Source organism: Dermochelys coriacea, chromosome 10 (assembly GCF_009764565.3).
Source record: "Dermochelys coriacea isolate rDerCor1 chromosome 10, rDerCor1.pri.v4, whole genome shotgun sequence".
NCBI lineage: Eukaryota > Metazoa > Chordata > Testudines > Dermochelyidae > Dermochelys > Dermochelys coriacea.
Genome location: NC_050077.1, coordinates 60,504,801 through 60,523,377, shown reverse-complemented (window position 1 = coordinate 60,523,377; position 18,577 = coordinate 60,504,801). Strand labels below are relative to the sequence as shown.

At 40.2% G+C, this 18,577-nt stretch overlaps 1 protein-coding gene across 5 annotated transcripts in view; it reads right to left on the bottom strand.

Moving 5' to 3' along the window:
- The window catches only part of NEDD4 (NEDD4 E3 ubiquitin protein ligase), a 126,775-nt gene that overhangs the window by 36,641 nt on the left and 71,557 nt on the right, over positions 1-18,577 (bottom strand). For all 5 annotated transcript variants that reach the window (XM_038418647.2, XM_038418651.2, XM_043494233.1 and 2 more), the window contains one exon: positions 3,319-3,369. In XM_038418647.2, the coding sequence (XP_038274575.1) occupies positions 3,319-3,369 (51 nt within the window). The remainder of the gene's footprint in view (positions 1-3,318; positions 3,370-18,577) is intronic.

The window sequence follows — 18,577 nt, the reverse complement described above, 5'->3', positions numbered from 1 at the left end:
GTGATTAATCAACAGCCCTACTTTTTAATGTACAAATCAGCAACTGCAGAAGTGAATGGGGCCTATCCTGAGTGCATTTGTATAACTCATATAAAAGTGAATCCGAGTTAAGTCTATGCATCTTTAAGTGATTTGAGGGCCAGATCCTCAATTCTATTACTATTACTTCATCCTAAATCAGCATAGCTGCACTGAAGTCAATGCAGCTACACTGGATTTACAAAAAGAAAAGGAATACTTGTGGCATCTTAGAGACTAACAAATTTATTTGAGCATAAGCTTTGAGCTGTAGCTCACGAAAGCTTATGCTCAAATAAATTTGTTAGTCTCTAAGGTGCCACAAGTACTCTTCTTTTTGCGGATACACGGCTGTTACTCTGAAACAGGATTTACACTCACTGAAGACATAACCCTAGAACTTTAAGTTCTCCATTGGTAAGGATGATCATACTATACAGTCCTCTGTTATAATAAATTCCATTTTGCATTCTTCCTTTTGTCTATTCATTCTTCACTGGCTAGCAGCTCCTCAAAAACAAAGGCCACCATGTCCTACACAGCATTGTATCTAGTACTCTAAACTCAGATTTTCCAGCAAAGTGTCTTCTTTCTAACTGGAACTTGAGACACAAGCTTGTGCATAATTCTCGTTATCCCAAGAATACATGGGATAACATAGTATTTCCCCATGTATTCATCATGGTATTCTTTTGAGGGTAGTTTAGTACTATTGACATCAGTAATAAATCAGTTATGTGCCCAGTATTCCAATATACTCCTCAAATTTAGAGCTAAGGCCATGCAACTACTGGTCTAAAGAATTTTAGAGTCAGTTCATTCTCACTTCCTGTGGTTGTGGTATTTCCATTTTATAGATGGGGGGTAGAAAACAGGATAAAGTGTCTAAGGGCACAAAATTTGAGAATTCTTTTTTATCTTCAAGGTGAACAGGAATGCATTGTTATATTTGCTAAATGGAACACATTCCTTTTATTCATAGGTAACATTTGAAGAAGAATTAGATCTTGATCTGGTCTAGAAGGAGGGCTTTAGAAGCGTAAACATGCTTTTAGCTGGTCATTGTGGATAAGTCAACATGTGGTTGCTGAGCATATTTTCCAAAAAGTAGTTCAGTGAAATTATAATATTTTCAGTGTAACTGGGACACAAGTGCAGATGGGAAAGAGGGAAAATCATGAGGAAGAAGGGACTAGGAATAAAGAGGAAAAGGAGAAGAAGAAAGATTAAGTAAAGGCTAGGTTTATGCATTTTAAAATGTTTCTCTCCTATGTGAAACCCAATTTAACCTGTCAACCTTTTCTTTGTTTGAGTAAATTGGGAGTTGGAGATTCCCCATCTCTTATCTTAAGCCTGCCAAGCCTCAAGGGCCTGCAGCATTTTGTAGTCCTCATTTTATTTTGCCTTACTTTAAAAAAAGAAAAAAGGTAGCACCATTGTTTCTCATATTTGTATTTCTATAAATATAAAAAATTCTTGACTATGCAGGTGTAGGTGGTCTAGGATTCTACTGCTGACTCTGATCAATTTGCAGTGTAGATTATATATGGTCTTTAGGTAGCACCCAATGGCCTCAGTTAATGTTGGTGTCTCCTTGTATTTTGGTGTTATGTGTTTGTATAAGACAGTCCGACTCAAAGCTTATCAAATGAGTGAAAGCAAGAAATAAGTCAATTACAGAGTCAGAATGACTGCTGGCAAATGTTAATTCCAGTCTTTTAAAAAAACGTGTTATGTGGTGAGCAAAGGAGTAGGAAAAGGAAATACATGTGACATTGAAGAATAGGAAAGGAAAGACTGAGAATGGAGAACATACAGAGTTACAGAGGAAGATGGGTGAGAAAAGGTCAAAACAAACAGTGAATCAGCAAAGAAGAATACACACAGTCCAAACTGGAAGGGGAAAAAAAAAAGTCTGATTTCACTTGTATCCAGAGAACTGTGGGAAATGCTGTTGCCTCCTCAGTTCCTGCTTGATGGGAATGTCTCCCCTTGAGACAGCACCACATCAAACATTGTACTTCCTGCCCCATCCTATGTGGCTGGGATTACTGTGAAGCCTAAATCTCTATAAGGCCTTCCCACTCTGGGAAGTTCAGCACAGCTTGTCAAGGTAGGAAGAAGAAAAACTGCTCTTGGCTGGGTTCTCTGTCTTAATTTGCCCACTTTAAAATGGCTGCTTCAAGATTTCTTTAGCAATTTGTGAAGTTTTCTGATCCTTGGATGAAGGCACTATATGCAAGTGGAAACATCATTCATCTGAATTTATTTTCCTCCCATCCCCAATTTTGCTGCGTAAGTTTCCTTAAAGCTGAACGGTTTTGCAAATGGATGAAAACTGCAAAATAAAAAAATGTACACAACTAGATTACTTCAATTGTATTTCTTACTGTGCCAGTTTTCTGTCCGTTTTCAGCAAAAAAGGATATTTAAAAATAAAGATGTTTAAAATTAAGAGTAACCAAAAAGAAAGCCTTCTAAATCTCCTCAGTACCTTACAGGAAGCTAGAATGAGAAATAAGATCAACAAGAGTCAGTCTAATCTTTAGGGCAGGGGTCGGCAACCTATGGCACGCGTGCCAAAGACAGCGCGCGAGCTGATTTTTAATGGCACGCTGCTGCCTGCTGGGTCCCAGCCGCCGGCCCCGCTCAGCCCACTGCTGGTCTGGGGTCCTGGCCGCCAGCCCCACTCAGCCTGCTGCCGGTCTGGGGTTCTGGCTGCCAGCCCCTTGCCAGCCGGGGTCCCGGCTGCAGGCCCCACTCAGCCTGCTGCCAGCCTAGGTGAAAGGAACCCCAGGCTGGCAGTGGGCTGAGCGAGCCAGTGGTGCAAGATCAGCATTTTAATTTAGTTTTAAATGAAGCTTCTTGAACAGTTTGAAAACCTTTTTTACTTTACATACAACAGTGATTTAGTTTATATATTTTATAGACTTATAGAGAGACACCTTCTAAAAAAGGTTGAAATGTATTAATGGCACGTGAAACCTTAAATTAAAGTGAATAAATGAAGACTCAGCACACCACTTCTGAAAGATTGCTGACCCCTGCTTTAGGGTGTGAACATCAAACCTTAGTTTCTTCAGGAATAAAGAGTAAGAGAACTCATATTTATTAGTAATAGCCCATACCTAAGCATAACAGTGTTTAGGTTGCATTATTTTAGTTCTGAGATAGATCTGTGCCAAAAGATTAGAAAAGGCAGAATTTAATAAAGTGTATTCATACTATACATTTGTCCCAATGAATAATATATAATTGTGTATGCCAACAGGATTGCTTTAGGTCATCTTAAATACAAACCGGTAATTGATGAAGAGGAACATCCACTTGACCTAGGAAGTCATCTCTTGTCTGGGGGGGGAAAAAAAAAAAAAAAGGAAAATTTTTAAATCACGAAAAATGCTATGAAGCGATAAACCCATAAGATATTGTCTCTAGCTCATGGAAAGCCCTAATACTGCAATGAATTCTAAGAATTTGAAGTTATCCTATGTAATGTAGATTGTATAAAACTCTGATAAAAATATTCACTACCCTCTCTTCCAATACCCTCCCTCAAGCCTGACATCTTTTATAATACCTAATGGAAGTACTAATTTAAAGGACTCTTGGAAGTCAAGCCAGTTCCCTGCTCACCCCCAAACAGTAAAAACGGATGGGCTCTTAGTATACACAACACCACTTTAAACAATTATAGATGGGACTGATAGCACATCCAATTAAGGTTGCCTGATGCTTCCAATTACAAGACCCTGTTTTCAGTTCCTTATAACTGGCAAATTTTAACCATATGGGCTGAATGCTTATATGCCAGGCGTCTGCCACTGGCATAAATTGATTGGAAAATTTCAGCAAAAACCATTCAGCTATTTCTGAGAATGAGGTTGGGGAAAATATGTTTTTACCCTTGCTAAGTTCTGGTGACCCTTTCTTTGAACAGCTTTGGAGCAAGGATTTGAAACTTGACACTAACCCCATCCACTTGTAGAGACGTGCCTTTTGCCATCCCATGAAAATCCACCCAAATCTGACCTTTGGGGGGAAAAAGTCAGTTTGCATAAGCTCAGAGACTTTAGTTTTTAGCAGCGAACATCAATTCATTCCTCAATGAGCGTGTTCCATCTCTTTACAGGTCCTAGTGCTGACCAGACAGCTCCTACAACATCCCCACACATAAAATGAGCATACTCCCTCCAGCCCAGGAATAAAGCCAGAGTTTCCCTTGTAATGTCTGCTTTGGGCTTAGCACTGGAACTGAGATCAGAGAGCCTGTCTTTCCTGTGCTCTTACTTACACACATCACCTTCCCAGTGGCACTTAAGTATTGTGGAGGAGGAAACTGATGCAAATGCAGAAGGGACAAAAGCCAGCCCACAGAGGAGGAAAAAGGAGTAGAGTGGGAGCCTGCTGAGACTAAGATTGGATTTTGGGGGAGGAGGGGGAAATACCAGGAAAAGAAATTGGGCAATGAGACTGAACTAGAAACCTAGAATGTCTACAGCCTCATTTTTCAGAGTGCTCAGCATTATATAGGTCTTGGCATCTTCAAGTAACGGCTCCCATTGACTTTAGTTGGACCTGAGAGTGCCCAGCACTTCTGCAAATCAAAACCTACAGTAGGGTGACCAGATGTCCCAATTTTATAGGGACAGTCCCAACATTCAGGGTTTTGTCTTATATAGGCGAGGCGCCCATTATCTCCAACTTCGTCCCCATTTTTCACACTTGCTATCTGGTCACCCTACACCAGGGTCTCAGGTTGGACACCCAGAAGATGAGGACCACACAGTTAATAAGAACCTGTGAAGAGTTTGGTTCAAGTGATTTGCCCAGCATCACACAGGAACTCTGACAGAGGCAGAGATAGAATCCAATTACCTAGGGTGGCATTCAACAGCCTTAACTATTAGACGATGCTTTCTTTTTGTACTTTCTTTACACTGGGTCTACTTTTATTCTTACTGGAATGTTAGTCATGTACCCTCCCACTGACGGAGCAAGTATCTATTGAACTCAAATATCCAATAAGCATGCTTCGATAACCTATCCATGCTCAGTTATGAGAGCATGCTGAATGATGCATGCTGGTTCCTGAAGCAGAGCTAGTCACCACCGCACATAAACTATTTATGCTAGCCGTAAACCTCCCTCCCAAAATGGGAGGGTCAGGGTGGCTGTAACCCCCAGACACTTGTTCATGACATTCTCCTCACTGGGTGGAGAACTCACAACTGAAGCAATACATTTCATCTAGAACAAAGAGAAACAAAAACAAGTTTACACATTTAGTCCTCAGCACAGCTACTGAAGGATATGAAATGAAAACTGTGCCATTCAACTAATATAATTATTTTAATATGAATGAATTAACAACGAAATTTAATATGGTGCTTGCTTTTTGTATTAATGCCTTTCCTGGAAATATAAATTGAATATTTTCAATGTCATTTTAACATTGGTAAATCATCAAATCATAAGCAAAAGTGTCACCATCATTAAGTAATTCAAATTCAGTTTTTAAGTTTGGAAAAAGTTCTGGCCTACTCCACAAACTCCTGTTTAAGATACTTCCAAATACAATGCAACCAGCCTTAGTGACTTTACTAAAACCCACTGAAGTCACTAGCAGCCCTTTGATTTCTATAGACTTTGGATCAGGCCATTAGGTTCTCATTCTTTGATCTACAGAGCACCGAAAAATATTTTTTAATGTGATTAGAAGATTCTCTAACAGAATGCTTTAGTGTTCAGAGCCTCTGTATGCAACCTAGTACTTATGCCATGAAAAAAAAAAAAAGTTTCTCTTGCTGGGAAGAAATTTTCAAGAGAACACACTTGAGTTTTCCAATATTTTGTTCCCTAATCTATTTGATTTTCCAAGAAGCTGGAGAAACTGCATCCATCTCATTAACATTTACTGTAGCAAGCAGTAGTATTTAGAGTTTTTAGACTATTGTCTTGCAGGTCTGCAATATTAAAAGCAAACAGTTGTTAGCTTTGAACTCAGCCTCCTCTTAACCTCCGAGTTTCCTTATTTACTGTGATTTACTATTTTAGCTCCCATTTTAGAGGGGCTTTCAAATATTAGATTGTGTGACAACTGTCAGTGTTCTAGGTGGAGTAGAAGCGTACCTCTCAAACTCCTGCTCACTTGCAATTTTAACTCTTGTAGCTACTTTACTCTTTAGAGATCTGCATCAAAACTGAAAATTTCTCAGACTGAGGCAAAAACTAATCAGACAGCAGGGATAAAAACCAGCAGAACTTTTCAGCATTGCAGAAAAGTGAAGAAACAACATCTGCAGCCCCAGTGGAGTGACAGTGTATTGCAGAGATAGCTGCTCAATTTAAAGCAGTCCTGGACATCCTCTTGGAAAAATTGTAAGCTAGAATTTAACCAACGCCCTACAGTTTAAGGAGCAAAACAACTTTAATAGATTCAATATGCCCAACACTTCAATTAAGGGCAGAGAACTCTCAAAAGTGAAGCCTGCAAGCAAGACAAAGAGGAGAATCTATATGCCTGACATTTACAAAAGTGTAGTTATAGCCATGTCGGTCTCAGGATAGTAGAGACACAAGGTGGGTGAGGTAATATATTTTATTGGACCAATTTCTTCAGTGAGAGAGACAAGCTGTTCAAAGAAGAGCTCTGTGTGGCTCGAAAGCTTGTCTCTCTCACCAACAGAAATTGGTCCAATAAAAGATATTACCTCACCCAACTTGTAACTCTAATTTCCAAAGCGAATAAAGCCAGGACTACTACAAGCATATTTATCACATACATGTTAGTATGTTACTTTACAGTGAGTCTTAAAAAGGGCACAAACCCATTTCTGACCTCTAACAAAGCAACTTGGAAAAAGCTGCAAAATTGGCTCAAATCAACTCACCAGAGGGCTAACCATTAGTATTAGAACTGTATCAGGTATGTTCCATACTTGTAAAGCAGCTCATGGACTAGTCATTAAACAAACTTTAAAGAGAAAGGAGCAAATGCAACACAAAAACAGTATGAGCGCTGTGTGTTGAAACTCCATAGCTTGTAGAAATCTGCCTTTATTAAGAGAAATGCTACCTGAGTTAAGTTGATTCTGGCTAAACCAATCAGAAATGCAATTTACCTGAAGTTACTGAAGAGCCTAAGGAGAGACTGATGTTCCACTAGAATAAAATTCAAGTGAACAGACACTTAAGTGTATGAAAGGAATTAAAGGCTTCTGGCCTAAAATTGGGTTACTGTAGATCTCTAAAGCATGTTCAGAGATCCACCTCTTAATGAAGCAAGATTTTACTTGCATCAAAGCTTGGTAAATACCCACTGAGCCCTTTATGCTGTGAAGAGAAACTACATTTTAGGCAATTCTCTAGACCATAAACAAGAAATTACTATTTTCCACCAAGCTTGAACCCAGAATGTCTAATTCAGACCATTTTACAGCTTCAGGCAGCTTGTTTAGATTTCAGCTTTATACACTTAAAGCCAGATTTTTAAAGGTATGTAGGAGTCGAAAGGTGAAGACTGGTGCCTAAGCTTGAAATCAATAGGAGTTAGGTGTATAGGCATTTTTAAAAATCCCATTAGGCACCTAAATAACTTTCAAAATCTGGCCCTTAGCCCAACTGCTATAAAATAATTTCAATCGGAGAGACATGGAACACAAGACTGCAGGTGAAATTGCCACAAACGTAAGAGGCCTGCTCAATTTAAGAGGATAACGTGAAATATAAACTGGGTTCCCCTTCCTGACTGATATCACATAGACTCCAGAATGGTGACTTAAAGTAGAATATTGGGATGTAGAGGCTACAAATTCACAATGAAATTTGAAATTATGAATAACCTTTTTTCCTCTTAAGCTTTTTGTGGTCTCATCACTTATATGCTTGATGAAGTTAATAGCAAAACACTATTTAATAAGGCATTAAAAGCAAGGAATTAGCATCTTAGTATGGTGGCTCTACAATATAAATGAAGGAAGTTACGCATTTTTATTTCAGAAGCTGGAAAAATCAGAGTCTATCTTAAGCCATCTGTTTAGTAGAAAGGAGAAGAGAAGCTTAAACACTTGGGATCAGTCTAGAGCTGAAAGTTAAGTAAGGACTGTGTGTGTGTGTGTGTGTGTGTGTGTGTGTGTGTGTGTGTGTGTGTGTGTGTGTGTGTGTGTGTGTGTTTCACACACACACACACACACACAAGCTATTTCATTCAAAAACTTGTATGCTTTCTTGATGATGCCAAAAAAGTAAGTTCAATGAAAGGTTTCTTATCTAGTTTTAGTATCAGATTTGGAAATCTGATTCTGAAACTTTTAGAGAAGAGAACAAAAAAACAGTTTCCTGAATTTCATGCTAGATTTTCATACAAATGCAGCCATCCAATTTTTAAATTGAAGAATTAGTTTGCAGTGGAATGGAAAGTTTGCTATTAAAGGGAAACCAACTTGAAAACTACATTTTTTTTAAGAGATCAAGTTAGTAATTGTTTCAGGTATTACGTCTATCCCACACCAATATGGTTTTATGATCTCTCCTTCCTTTTTAGATTTTGCTTTCCCTTCCAGCTATGTGATTTACATCCAGGGAAAAATGTAAAATGTACATACTGAATGCTGTCAAATGCAAATAAACTAAGAAACAAAATAAAAATTCTAATTTCAGTCATACTAATAATAGTAACCATAACAGACTACAGTGTTACTTACACAATAGTTAATGTTTTCAGACAGAAGTATCAGTTTAAAGCCGCACCAACTTGAAATTGAGAAGTACTAGTGAAGATGAGGAACAGATCTTAGGAACTAGTCACATATATATGCTGGTACAAATTAACTAACTACTCTCTCTACTCACACTTCAACGTTGACTTGTAATTTCTGCTTCTGCCAATCAAGACTGTCACACTACTTGACACATTTAGCAGTTTTGCAGTGTGAACCAGTCTATGTTTAAAGCCACGCTGCAAGAAAGGGGCGGGGAGAAAAAACATTATTCTCTGTTCATTCATCTACCAGCAACACCATTCCACATGGCAGAATCTGTGAGGAGTCATTTTCATCCAATTGTGATTGCTCTGAGGCATATTCACTGGCAAAGTACCAGACTTCTAGATATATTATTGGACAGGTTAAGTCTTACAGTGTGTAGAATCAGTCTAAACTTTAACCTTTGTAGGCTTTTCACTTTCATACAAATTAAACAGATTTGAAACAAACATTTAATATTAAATTTGAAGCGAAACCTATCAAATTAGAGGCTTCCTTTTAGCAAGTCATGTAACATGATTAACTTTTTGAAACCAAGATGTGAATTCTGCTCATTTTTACATAATGGGTACGTGTCTACACACAAGGACAGTGCTATTTTTAAATAAGCTATGCCAACAAATGGCAAGCCCCTTAACATTAGCATAGGCACAGTTTTAGCATCTTTACAAATCATGTCAGCTAGTCAATGTGGCAACACAACAATGTGCTTACTTTACAAGCCATCAATGATCAAGTGCCACACAAAATCAGCCTATTTATAGTACGAAGTCTGGTGACTGACAGCAAGTAATAATTTTGTACAGTTTACTCTTGATTAACCAATTCTGTCCTTCCAAAGAAAGTAAGACTTTAAACAGACATTGAACAGTTAGGATAAATCTAAAGTCCATTGACAACAATACAGGAAGAAAAAACTGATTATGCAATGATTATTTTCTTTATCATTGCAGCACACCATGTGTTGTTTTATGTTCTCTTATAGTTTTGGTTTTGACAGTGTTTGTTAGCGCTAGAGGCCTTAAAAAGGCAACAAAATATTTTATATAGGTCATGTAACTAAAAGACACCACCAGCTGCAGGCACTAAGCCAAACATCTAGAAGGCATTATGGTTTTTTTTAAAAAAGGAATGAATAAACTTGCTCTCCAACACTGGCTACTCTGCCTCTCTCTCTCTCTACCAGTGCTCATAATTTCAGCTTAATAGAACTCCCCCACTTACCCTTTTTCTTCACTTTTTGTCTCCCATTGCCACTCTCTCTCTCTCTCTCTCTCTCTCCACATTGTGTGTCGTGGTTACACCACTCTTCATGCTCTCATAAAACATCTCTGCCTCTAAAACCTCTTCAAACAATTGCTCCCTCCCCTATCAATAATCCTAACACCTTCCTTCTTCAGATCTGTTTGTCAATTTTGTTTTTAGATTGGGGACCTCTTGACAGAGGAAACATTTAATTTTGCTGAACACAGTAAGTTAGCTTATGATGCTACTCATTAGTATTACAAAAAATCTTGGTGTTCTCCTACAAACAGAATTTATGACTAGTTCTTGGGGGCCCAGCTTAAAAGAATAATGTATTACAAACTGGGAGACCCGTGATTTCAAAAGCCTCAAATTACTGAATGTGTATCATTTTTTAGGTCAAAGCATTTCCTAGTTCACAAATTTGTATGGGAGGAATTGTATGGGAGAAAAATGCTGCAACAGCTTTCCTCTCTGAAGCTTCCTTGCATTCCCAACTGGAAGCAACACTGCTACTTTTTACATCGTAACACCCACGAGCTACTGGAAAAAATATAGCTATCACTTTTGCCTATAAATTGATTTTTAAAAAAAGGGGTTAAATGCTTATCTCAGAAACGCGAGAAGTTTTAATATTTGTCAAGTTCTTGGCAATCCTCAAAATGAAACAACTCTACTTTACACTTTAAAAAACAGAACTCTCTTATTGATAGTGTCTTTCTTCAGCATGGCTTATTGCTATCCACTTCGTTCTGGTATTCACTCTCCTGCTATTTTAGGCACGCCAACCTTGATAATCAACCTTTTAGCAGTGCTTTCTTCCAGCCAGAGATTAAAATTCTTTACTGATACTAGTAGTTTGGAGGTCAAGAGGAGTCCATACTAATACATGGATCAGGTAGCAGGGGTGTTCTTTAGCAACACATCTTCTTATAAACAAGTCTGACTGCCACTGGCTTCAGAGAATAAATGCCAAAATAGCGCTGAAATCCAGAAATCACATTTGCTAACATAATACACTGGCAGAAGATTTTAAACTGTTTGTTTAGATATCAGTTTCATGAGAGCTTGGACCCACTTTCAGAAGAGGCAGGGAAAGTAGATGCTTGAATGCAAGAACTAATTTCTTGACAAATAGAGAAACTCAAAGTTTCTGCTTGCCAACCCAAAAGCGTATAAATGAGTGGTTCTCAAACTTTTGTACTGGTGACTCCTTTCACATAGAAAGCCTCTGAGTGCGACCCCTTCTTATAAATTAAAAATATCTTTTAAAAACAACATTTTTATATATTTAACACCATTATAAATGCTGGAGGCAAAGCGGGGTTTCGGGTGGAGGCTGACAGCTTGCGACCCCCCCAAGTAAGAACCTTGTGACCTCCTGTGAGGTTCCTGATCCCCAGTTTAAGAACCCCTGGTATAAATCAACATAAAATACATCAATTTTTTAAATTTTACCAATACCAGAGTTAAAAGCACATGAGGACGCAAGACAGCTGATCAACATTTTCAGACACAACCCTTAAAGGGCTCTAATACAGTGACAAAGTGAGTCTTAATGAGAAAAGCTGTTGGAAGAAAATAAGCTAATCATCCTGAAACCCAATACAATTAAACATGTAAAGTATATTCATTCTCATCTGTTAGAATACTTGAAGTCTGAAGTCCAAGTTAACAGTGAGGCTTCTGGATATGTCTTCATTTACCATCATGAAGTGCAAAAAAAACTGTTCTTAAATTTAACTGGGGTTGGTTTGTCTAGCTGAACATCCTAGGATTGTTCTCAAAGTGCTCCAGTTTATCACATCATTAAAAAAAACAAAAACAACAAAAAAACACCCAACATCCGCACATTGGTTAGTTACTACATTGTTCAAAGTAACTTTCTAAGAAGCTCTTGTACAAGACCAAAGCGTTCAAGTAAGGGATTTTCTCAACCAGCTTTCCTTATTAAAATAAACATTTCTGTGCTTGTACCACAAAAAGCAGAAACTCAACATACTTAGTTTTTCCTGCATAAATATTTGACCAGCTGCACATTAACCTAGGCTTCATATACAAGTCTCGGCTGTATGGGAGATGAGAAAGTGTATAGTTTTTATTGGCGGAACATAAGGTATCAACAGAAAACAGAAAAAAAGCCAAAACAAAAACAAACATGGATCTGGACTATTGCCACTTAAGAAAATAAGAGCTCAATGGATCCCTTTTAAACCAACATTCTTTTTACTAAAAACACCCAGACATCAATGTTCCTTGTAAGTCTGACAAGAATGAACAACTTTTCATGAGCCACCAAAGTGGCCCCAGATAGTTTCCATTTCATACTGCAAAGAATTATTAGTTTGATTTATACTTTAATCAAGAAAGTTCTGCTATTGCAATTTGTTCAATAAAATGATAATATACACCATTGAGAAATGGTAGTGGTAAATTAGGATAGCAAAAATTTGATTTATACAAATTTCAAAAAGGTTTTTACATAATTCACAAAACAATTCTCATGAAAATATAAAAGCCAAAATAGAATGACAATACTCTAAAAATATTAATTCCATATGTATCAAAGTTTTTATTCAGTAATATATTTAATATCTAATAGGAATGATTTCAAGTCAATTTTACCTATACTGTCGCATGTACTTGAAAAGTATTTACTTTGGTTGGTTCTTCATAGATAGCAATACCAAGCCTAAAAACAATCCTTTAATGTGAGACATGAAAGGAATCTTGAACACTTGCTCTGTTAAGTAATATACAGTGCTTGTCAGTATTTATTAAAACTAGAAAGAAACATTACAAATATCTATTTCCAAAATATTGGATTCTAGAAATTGTATTTACTGTATCTTGCCACACAGGCCCATTGAGGGCTTGTCTACAGGGATATTTAATAGGCTGCAAGCCAGGACGTAAATTTATAGAGCAATAGCTTGCCATGCACTAACTGGACAAATGGACCCTGCTACTATGCTCCAAGTTCTATAGCATTCTCTGATATACTGCTATTTAGTTTGTCAAAGTGCACTATAGAACTTCAAGTGCATGGTAATAGGGCTTATACTTTGACTTGGTGTGCAGCAGACTATTGCGCTGTAGATTCACACACTGGCTTGCCATGCACTAAGATCTTGTCTACAAGCAAGGGTTAGTTCACGCTGAGTTGACACACATTAGTTGATATGCAATATGTAAGCCATATTAATAGCATGCACATGTGATGGCTGTCCCCTCTTTCAATTTGCATCATTCTGTACGTCAGGAGTTTGTCACATAGTGAGCGTGTGGTGTTCTTGGGAGGTAACCCATGGTCCTTTGCTTCACAGCTGAGCTTGATGCATTCTGGAATTTTTCTCATTGCACGCTGTAGGTTGAATAGCAGAAGTTAGGTAGAAGCCGGTGGTATTCTGGGACATGGGCTCAAATAAAAAAAAAAAAAAACCAAAAACCAAAAACCCTGATTGCGCTCTCCATCCCATGCATCCTCTCTTTCTGGGTAAGCTAGCGCCATTTTTAAAATTGCTGTGTGCCAGCCTGGACCCAACAGTACTCTGCACTGCTGTGCCGACAACTGAGAATACAGTCTGGGCTTCATTTGAGCTCTTAGAGGCAGGTGACTTCTGTTTTGGACTTCACTGCTGCTGCCATATTAGTGGTACAGCAGACAGAGGAAGCAGCACAAGGATGACTCCAAACAACTGCTACTACACAAGTTTTCCTGCTGTAGCTTCACATCATACAGTGCCATTTCTGGACCCAAGAAATAACCATCAATTGGTGGGAAAGGGTCGTTCTGCAGACTTGTGATGATCAGCAGTGGTGAGAGAATTTCAGGATTGTGAAGACAAGCTTCTGTGAGATGCGCTGAACTAGCCCCAGAGCTGCGGCTATAATGTACCACATGTGGTGCCCCGTATCCCTGGACAAGAGGTTCACCATTACTATCTGAAAGCAGGCCTGAATGTTACCAGTATAGCCAACCAATTTGGCATAGGGAGGTTGACTTTTTGGGCCTCTGTCATGCAGGCATGTAATACCTTGCATAAGGAACTGTTGCACTGGGTTATAAAGCTTTGTAATGCTCAGAAAACAAATGGCTTGTCCATGTGGGGTTTCCCAAGTTATACCGGGGAAACTGATGGTACCTGTGTACCTATCATTTGCCCCCCCACACTAGAACTTGGAGTAAGCAGTATTTCTCCATGATGCTCCAAGGCCTGGTTGACCACAGTGACAGGTTCACACACAAATCCAGGGTGGACTGGAAAAGTCCACAATGCTAGGATCTTTCAGAACTCGGTTTTGTTTACCGTAATGAATAAAGGAAACTTTGCCTTTAGGATCACTATAGACATTAATTGTGTGGAGACTTATCCCAGAGACCTAGCTTATCCTCTGTTTTCCTGACTAATCAAGCCATTCATAGGCCACTTGAACAGAAGAAAGGAACTAGAACTATCACCTCAGTAGTTGCAGAATGACAGTGGAGCATGCTTTTAGCCATCTGAAAGGAAGGAAGTGCTGTTTAGTAGGTTGGGAGCTGCAGAAAGAAAACTTGCCTAAGTTAATAATTGCATGTTTTATTTTGTTTATTTGTGAGAGTAAGCAAGAAAGTCTTAACACTGCATGGGAAGCTGTAGTGAAGAGATTAGTTCAACTGTTTGGGCAGTTAGCAGGATGTTCACTAAAACAGTGGTTCAGGGCCCACTGGGGGCCATGAGAAGGTTTCAGGGGGTGCTCCAAGCATGACCAGCATTAGACTTCCTGGGGCCAAGGGCAGAAAGTCAAAGCCACAACAAATGGGGCTGAAGCCTGGGGCCCTGAGCCCTGCCACCTGGAACTGAAGCCAAAGCCTGACCAATGTAGCTTCATGGTGGCCCCAGTGGCACAGGGCCCCAGGCAACTACCCTGCTTGCTACCCCCTAATGCTGGCCCTGGCTTTTATATGCAGAAAACCAGTAGTTGTGGCGCAGGAGGACAGTGGAGTTTTTATAGCATGTTGGGGGGGTCCTCAGAAAGAAAAAGGTTGAGAACCCCTGCACTAGAAGATGGAAACAGTCAAGGCAATACTGTCAGGGATGCTACTGCTCTCACTCTGAGGCTCAGGCATGAATAGGTGCAGTTGTACATCAGCTGTTATCAGGGAAGGAGGGAGTTGGAGGAAATGGACTGTGAGCATTGCAATTTCTTTTATGGGTTGTTTTTCCATGTACCACGCCCTGCAGATTCTCTATGAATAAATTTTAAAATGTTATTAAACAATTATATAAAAACTAGACAAACTTAAATTGAAACAATAATGAAATACAGCTTTACAGTACAGTGAAGTGCAGCACACAATGTGGGGCTCCAATTCACAGGTGAATACATGTCTTGCCTCTGTTCCTTGTTCTGTCGCTTTCTAGTATTGAGCGTCAGGGCTCAAAGTTATCAGGAACATTAGATTGCTCAGAGGAGCTGGGCTTCCAGGTGCAATTTTTCTTGCTGGCTTGAGCTTGGGTTGGGGAGGGAATGGCATCTGCGAACACGGCAGCAGTGGTACAGTGGGAAACATGTGATGACGTTCCCAATACTGTACATTGTACAGGGACTGCGGAACATGGCAAGGTCCTGGTTGTAGACACTGGATTGTCTATATGCAATCTGCATACAGATGTGGTCCCCTCATTTCAAAAAAAGATATACTGGCATTAGAAAAGGTTCAGAAAAGGGCAACTAAAATGATTAGGGGTTTGGAACGGGTCCCATATGAAGAGAGATTAAAGAGGCTAGGACTTTTCAGCTTGGAAAAGAGGAGACTAAGGGGGGGATATGATAGAGGTATATAAAATCATGAGTGGTGTGGAGAAAGTTATTTACTTGTTCCCATAATATAAGAACTAGGAGCCACCAAATGAGATGAATGGGTAGCAGGTTTAAAACAAATAAAAGGAAGTTCTTCTTCACTCAGCGCACAGTCAACCTGTGGAACTCCTTGCCTGAAGAGGTTGTGAAGGCTAGGACGATAACAGGGTTTAAAAAAAGAGAACTGGATAAATTCATGGAGGTTAAGTCCATTAATGGCTATTAGCCAGGATGGATAAGAAATGGTGTCCCTAGCCTCTGTTTGTCAGAGGGTGGAGATGGTTGGCAGGAGAGAGATCACTAAAGCATTACCTGTTAGGTTCATTCCCTCTGGAGCACCTGGCATTGGCCACTGTTGGTAGACACGATACTGGGCTGGATGGACCTTTGGTCTGACCCAGTAGAGCCATTCTTATACATTTGATAGCAGCATGCACTGCAGCACAGCACTCTGCTTCTGTATTGCCTCCAAGATTGTAGAGAAAAAACAGGAACATGCAGAGGCCAGTGTGCCTGACCACTGCAACACTGTCTTTTTCTCTCTCTCTGACCTCAAATACAACCTCCAGTTCTCTTTACAATTGTTTTAGGGGAGTCTACAAATGATACTGGCACATATTTCATTCCATATTCTCAGTTTTTCCTCTCAGGATAGCCAGGCACTCAGTTATCGTTCATATTCCAGAGAGACTATGATAACAGTTTTGGAACACTTTCTTCAGTTTTTCCCTCCCCAAGACTCTCCCCAGTCTAGCAGGCTGGAGGGAAAGAGAGAGAGGGAAGAGGGAATCAGAAATGTTAAGTGGCATGTGCACAGAGGGTAAATAGGGATTTTTGCATGTCCAATATATGCTGTAGGCGTTTTCCGTTGTGCCTTAGAGGTTGTGCTAACTGGGAATTATTTTCCCAGTTTGGCTTTGCAGTCCAAGCTATGGCTTGGAGATGCTTGTATGGTGCCAGAGGGGTTAAAGGGAGGCATCTGGAGATGAGCCTGATATTAAACCTCTCTAAACAGCCTTTATACTGTCCTGACTCTCAGGCCTGGTCTACACTACGAGTTTGTCGGATTTAGCAGCGTTAAATTCGAATTAACCCTGCACCCATCCACACAACGAAGCCATTTTTTCGACATAAAGGGCTCTTAAAACCGATTTCTGTACTCCTCCCCAACGAGGGGATTAGCGCTGAAATCTACACTGCTGTTTCGAATTAGGGTTAGTGTGGATGCAATTCGAAGGTATTGGCCTCCGGGAGCTATCCCACAGTGCACCATTGTGACCGCTCTGGGCAGCACTCTGAACTTGGATGCACTGGCCAGGTGTACAGGAAAAGCCCCGGGAACTTTTGAATCTCATTTCCTGTTTGGCCAGCCAAGCTCACCAGCTCAGGTGGCCATGCAGTCTCAGAATCGAAAAAGAGCTCCAGCATGGACCAAACAGGAGGTACTGGATCTGATCGCTGTATGGGGAGAAGAATCCGTGCTATCAGAACTACATTCCAAAAGACGAAATGCCAAAACATTTCTAAAAATCTCAGGCCATGAGGGACAGAGGCTACATTAGGGACGCAACACAGTGTCATGTGAAACTTAAGGAGCTCAAACAAGCGTACCAGAAAACCAAAGAATCAAACAGAGGCCCAGACATGTCACTTCTATGCTGAGCTGCATGCAATTCGGGGGGCGGGGGGAACGCACACGACGCCACCACTACCCCACCCCATCCGTGGACTCCGATGATGCGGTACTCTCTACCATCGCTGAGGATTTTGCAGATGGGGAAGATGAGGAGGAGGACAACAAGCTTGGGGAGAGCACACAGTACAGCGTTCTCCCCGACAGCCAGGATCTTTTTATCACCCTGACTGATGCATCCGATGAAGTGAGCTGTAGCTCACGAAAGCTTATGCTCTAATAAATTTGTTAGTCTCTAAGGTGCCACAAGTACTCCTTTTCTTTTTGCGAATACAGACTAACACGGCTGCTACTCTGAAACCTGAAATACCCTCCCAACCCAACAAAGCCGGATAAGAGACCTCTGGTGAATGTACTTTATTAAATACAATACATGTTATAAAAGCAATTTTTTTTAAATGATTAAGTAGCCCTGAGGACTTGGGATGCATTCGTGGCCAGTACTGCTACTGGGAAAAGTCTGTTAACGTGTCTGGGGATGGAGTGGAAATCCTCCAGGGACATCTCCATGAAGCTATCCTGGAGGTACTCTAAAAGCCTTTGCAGAAGGTTTCTGGGGAGAGCAGCCTTATTCCGTCCTCCATGGTAGAACACTTTACCATGCCATACTAGTAGTAAGTAATCTGGTATCATTGCATGACAAAGGCTGGCAGCGTATGGTCCCGGTGTTTGCTGGCATTCAAGCAACATCCGTTCTTTATCTCTCTGTGTTATCCTCAGGAGAGTGATATCGTTCATGGTAACCCGGTTGAAATAGGGGAATTTAATTCAGGGGACATTGATTCAGAGATGCCCGTTCCTATTGGGTTGTTTGCCTGTAGGCTGAAAAGAAATCCTCCCTGCAGTTAGCCACGCAGCGGGGAGGCATTGGCGCTGAGCTGTTTGCGTTTGTCTAGCAGGGATCTTCCCTGATACCAGCCAGGTGGTGGGGGGAGGGGAAAAGCGATCATCCCAGAGAATCGGATGGGTGGAGGGGATTAGTTTGGTTTCTGCTGCTGCACGTTAACAGGAA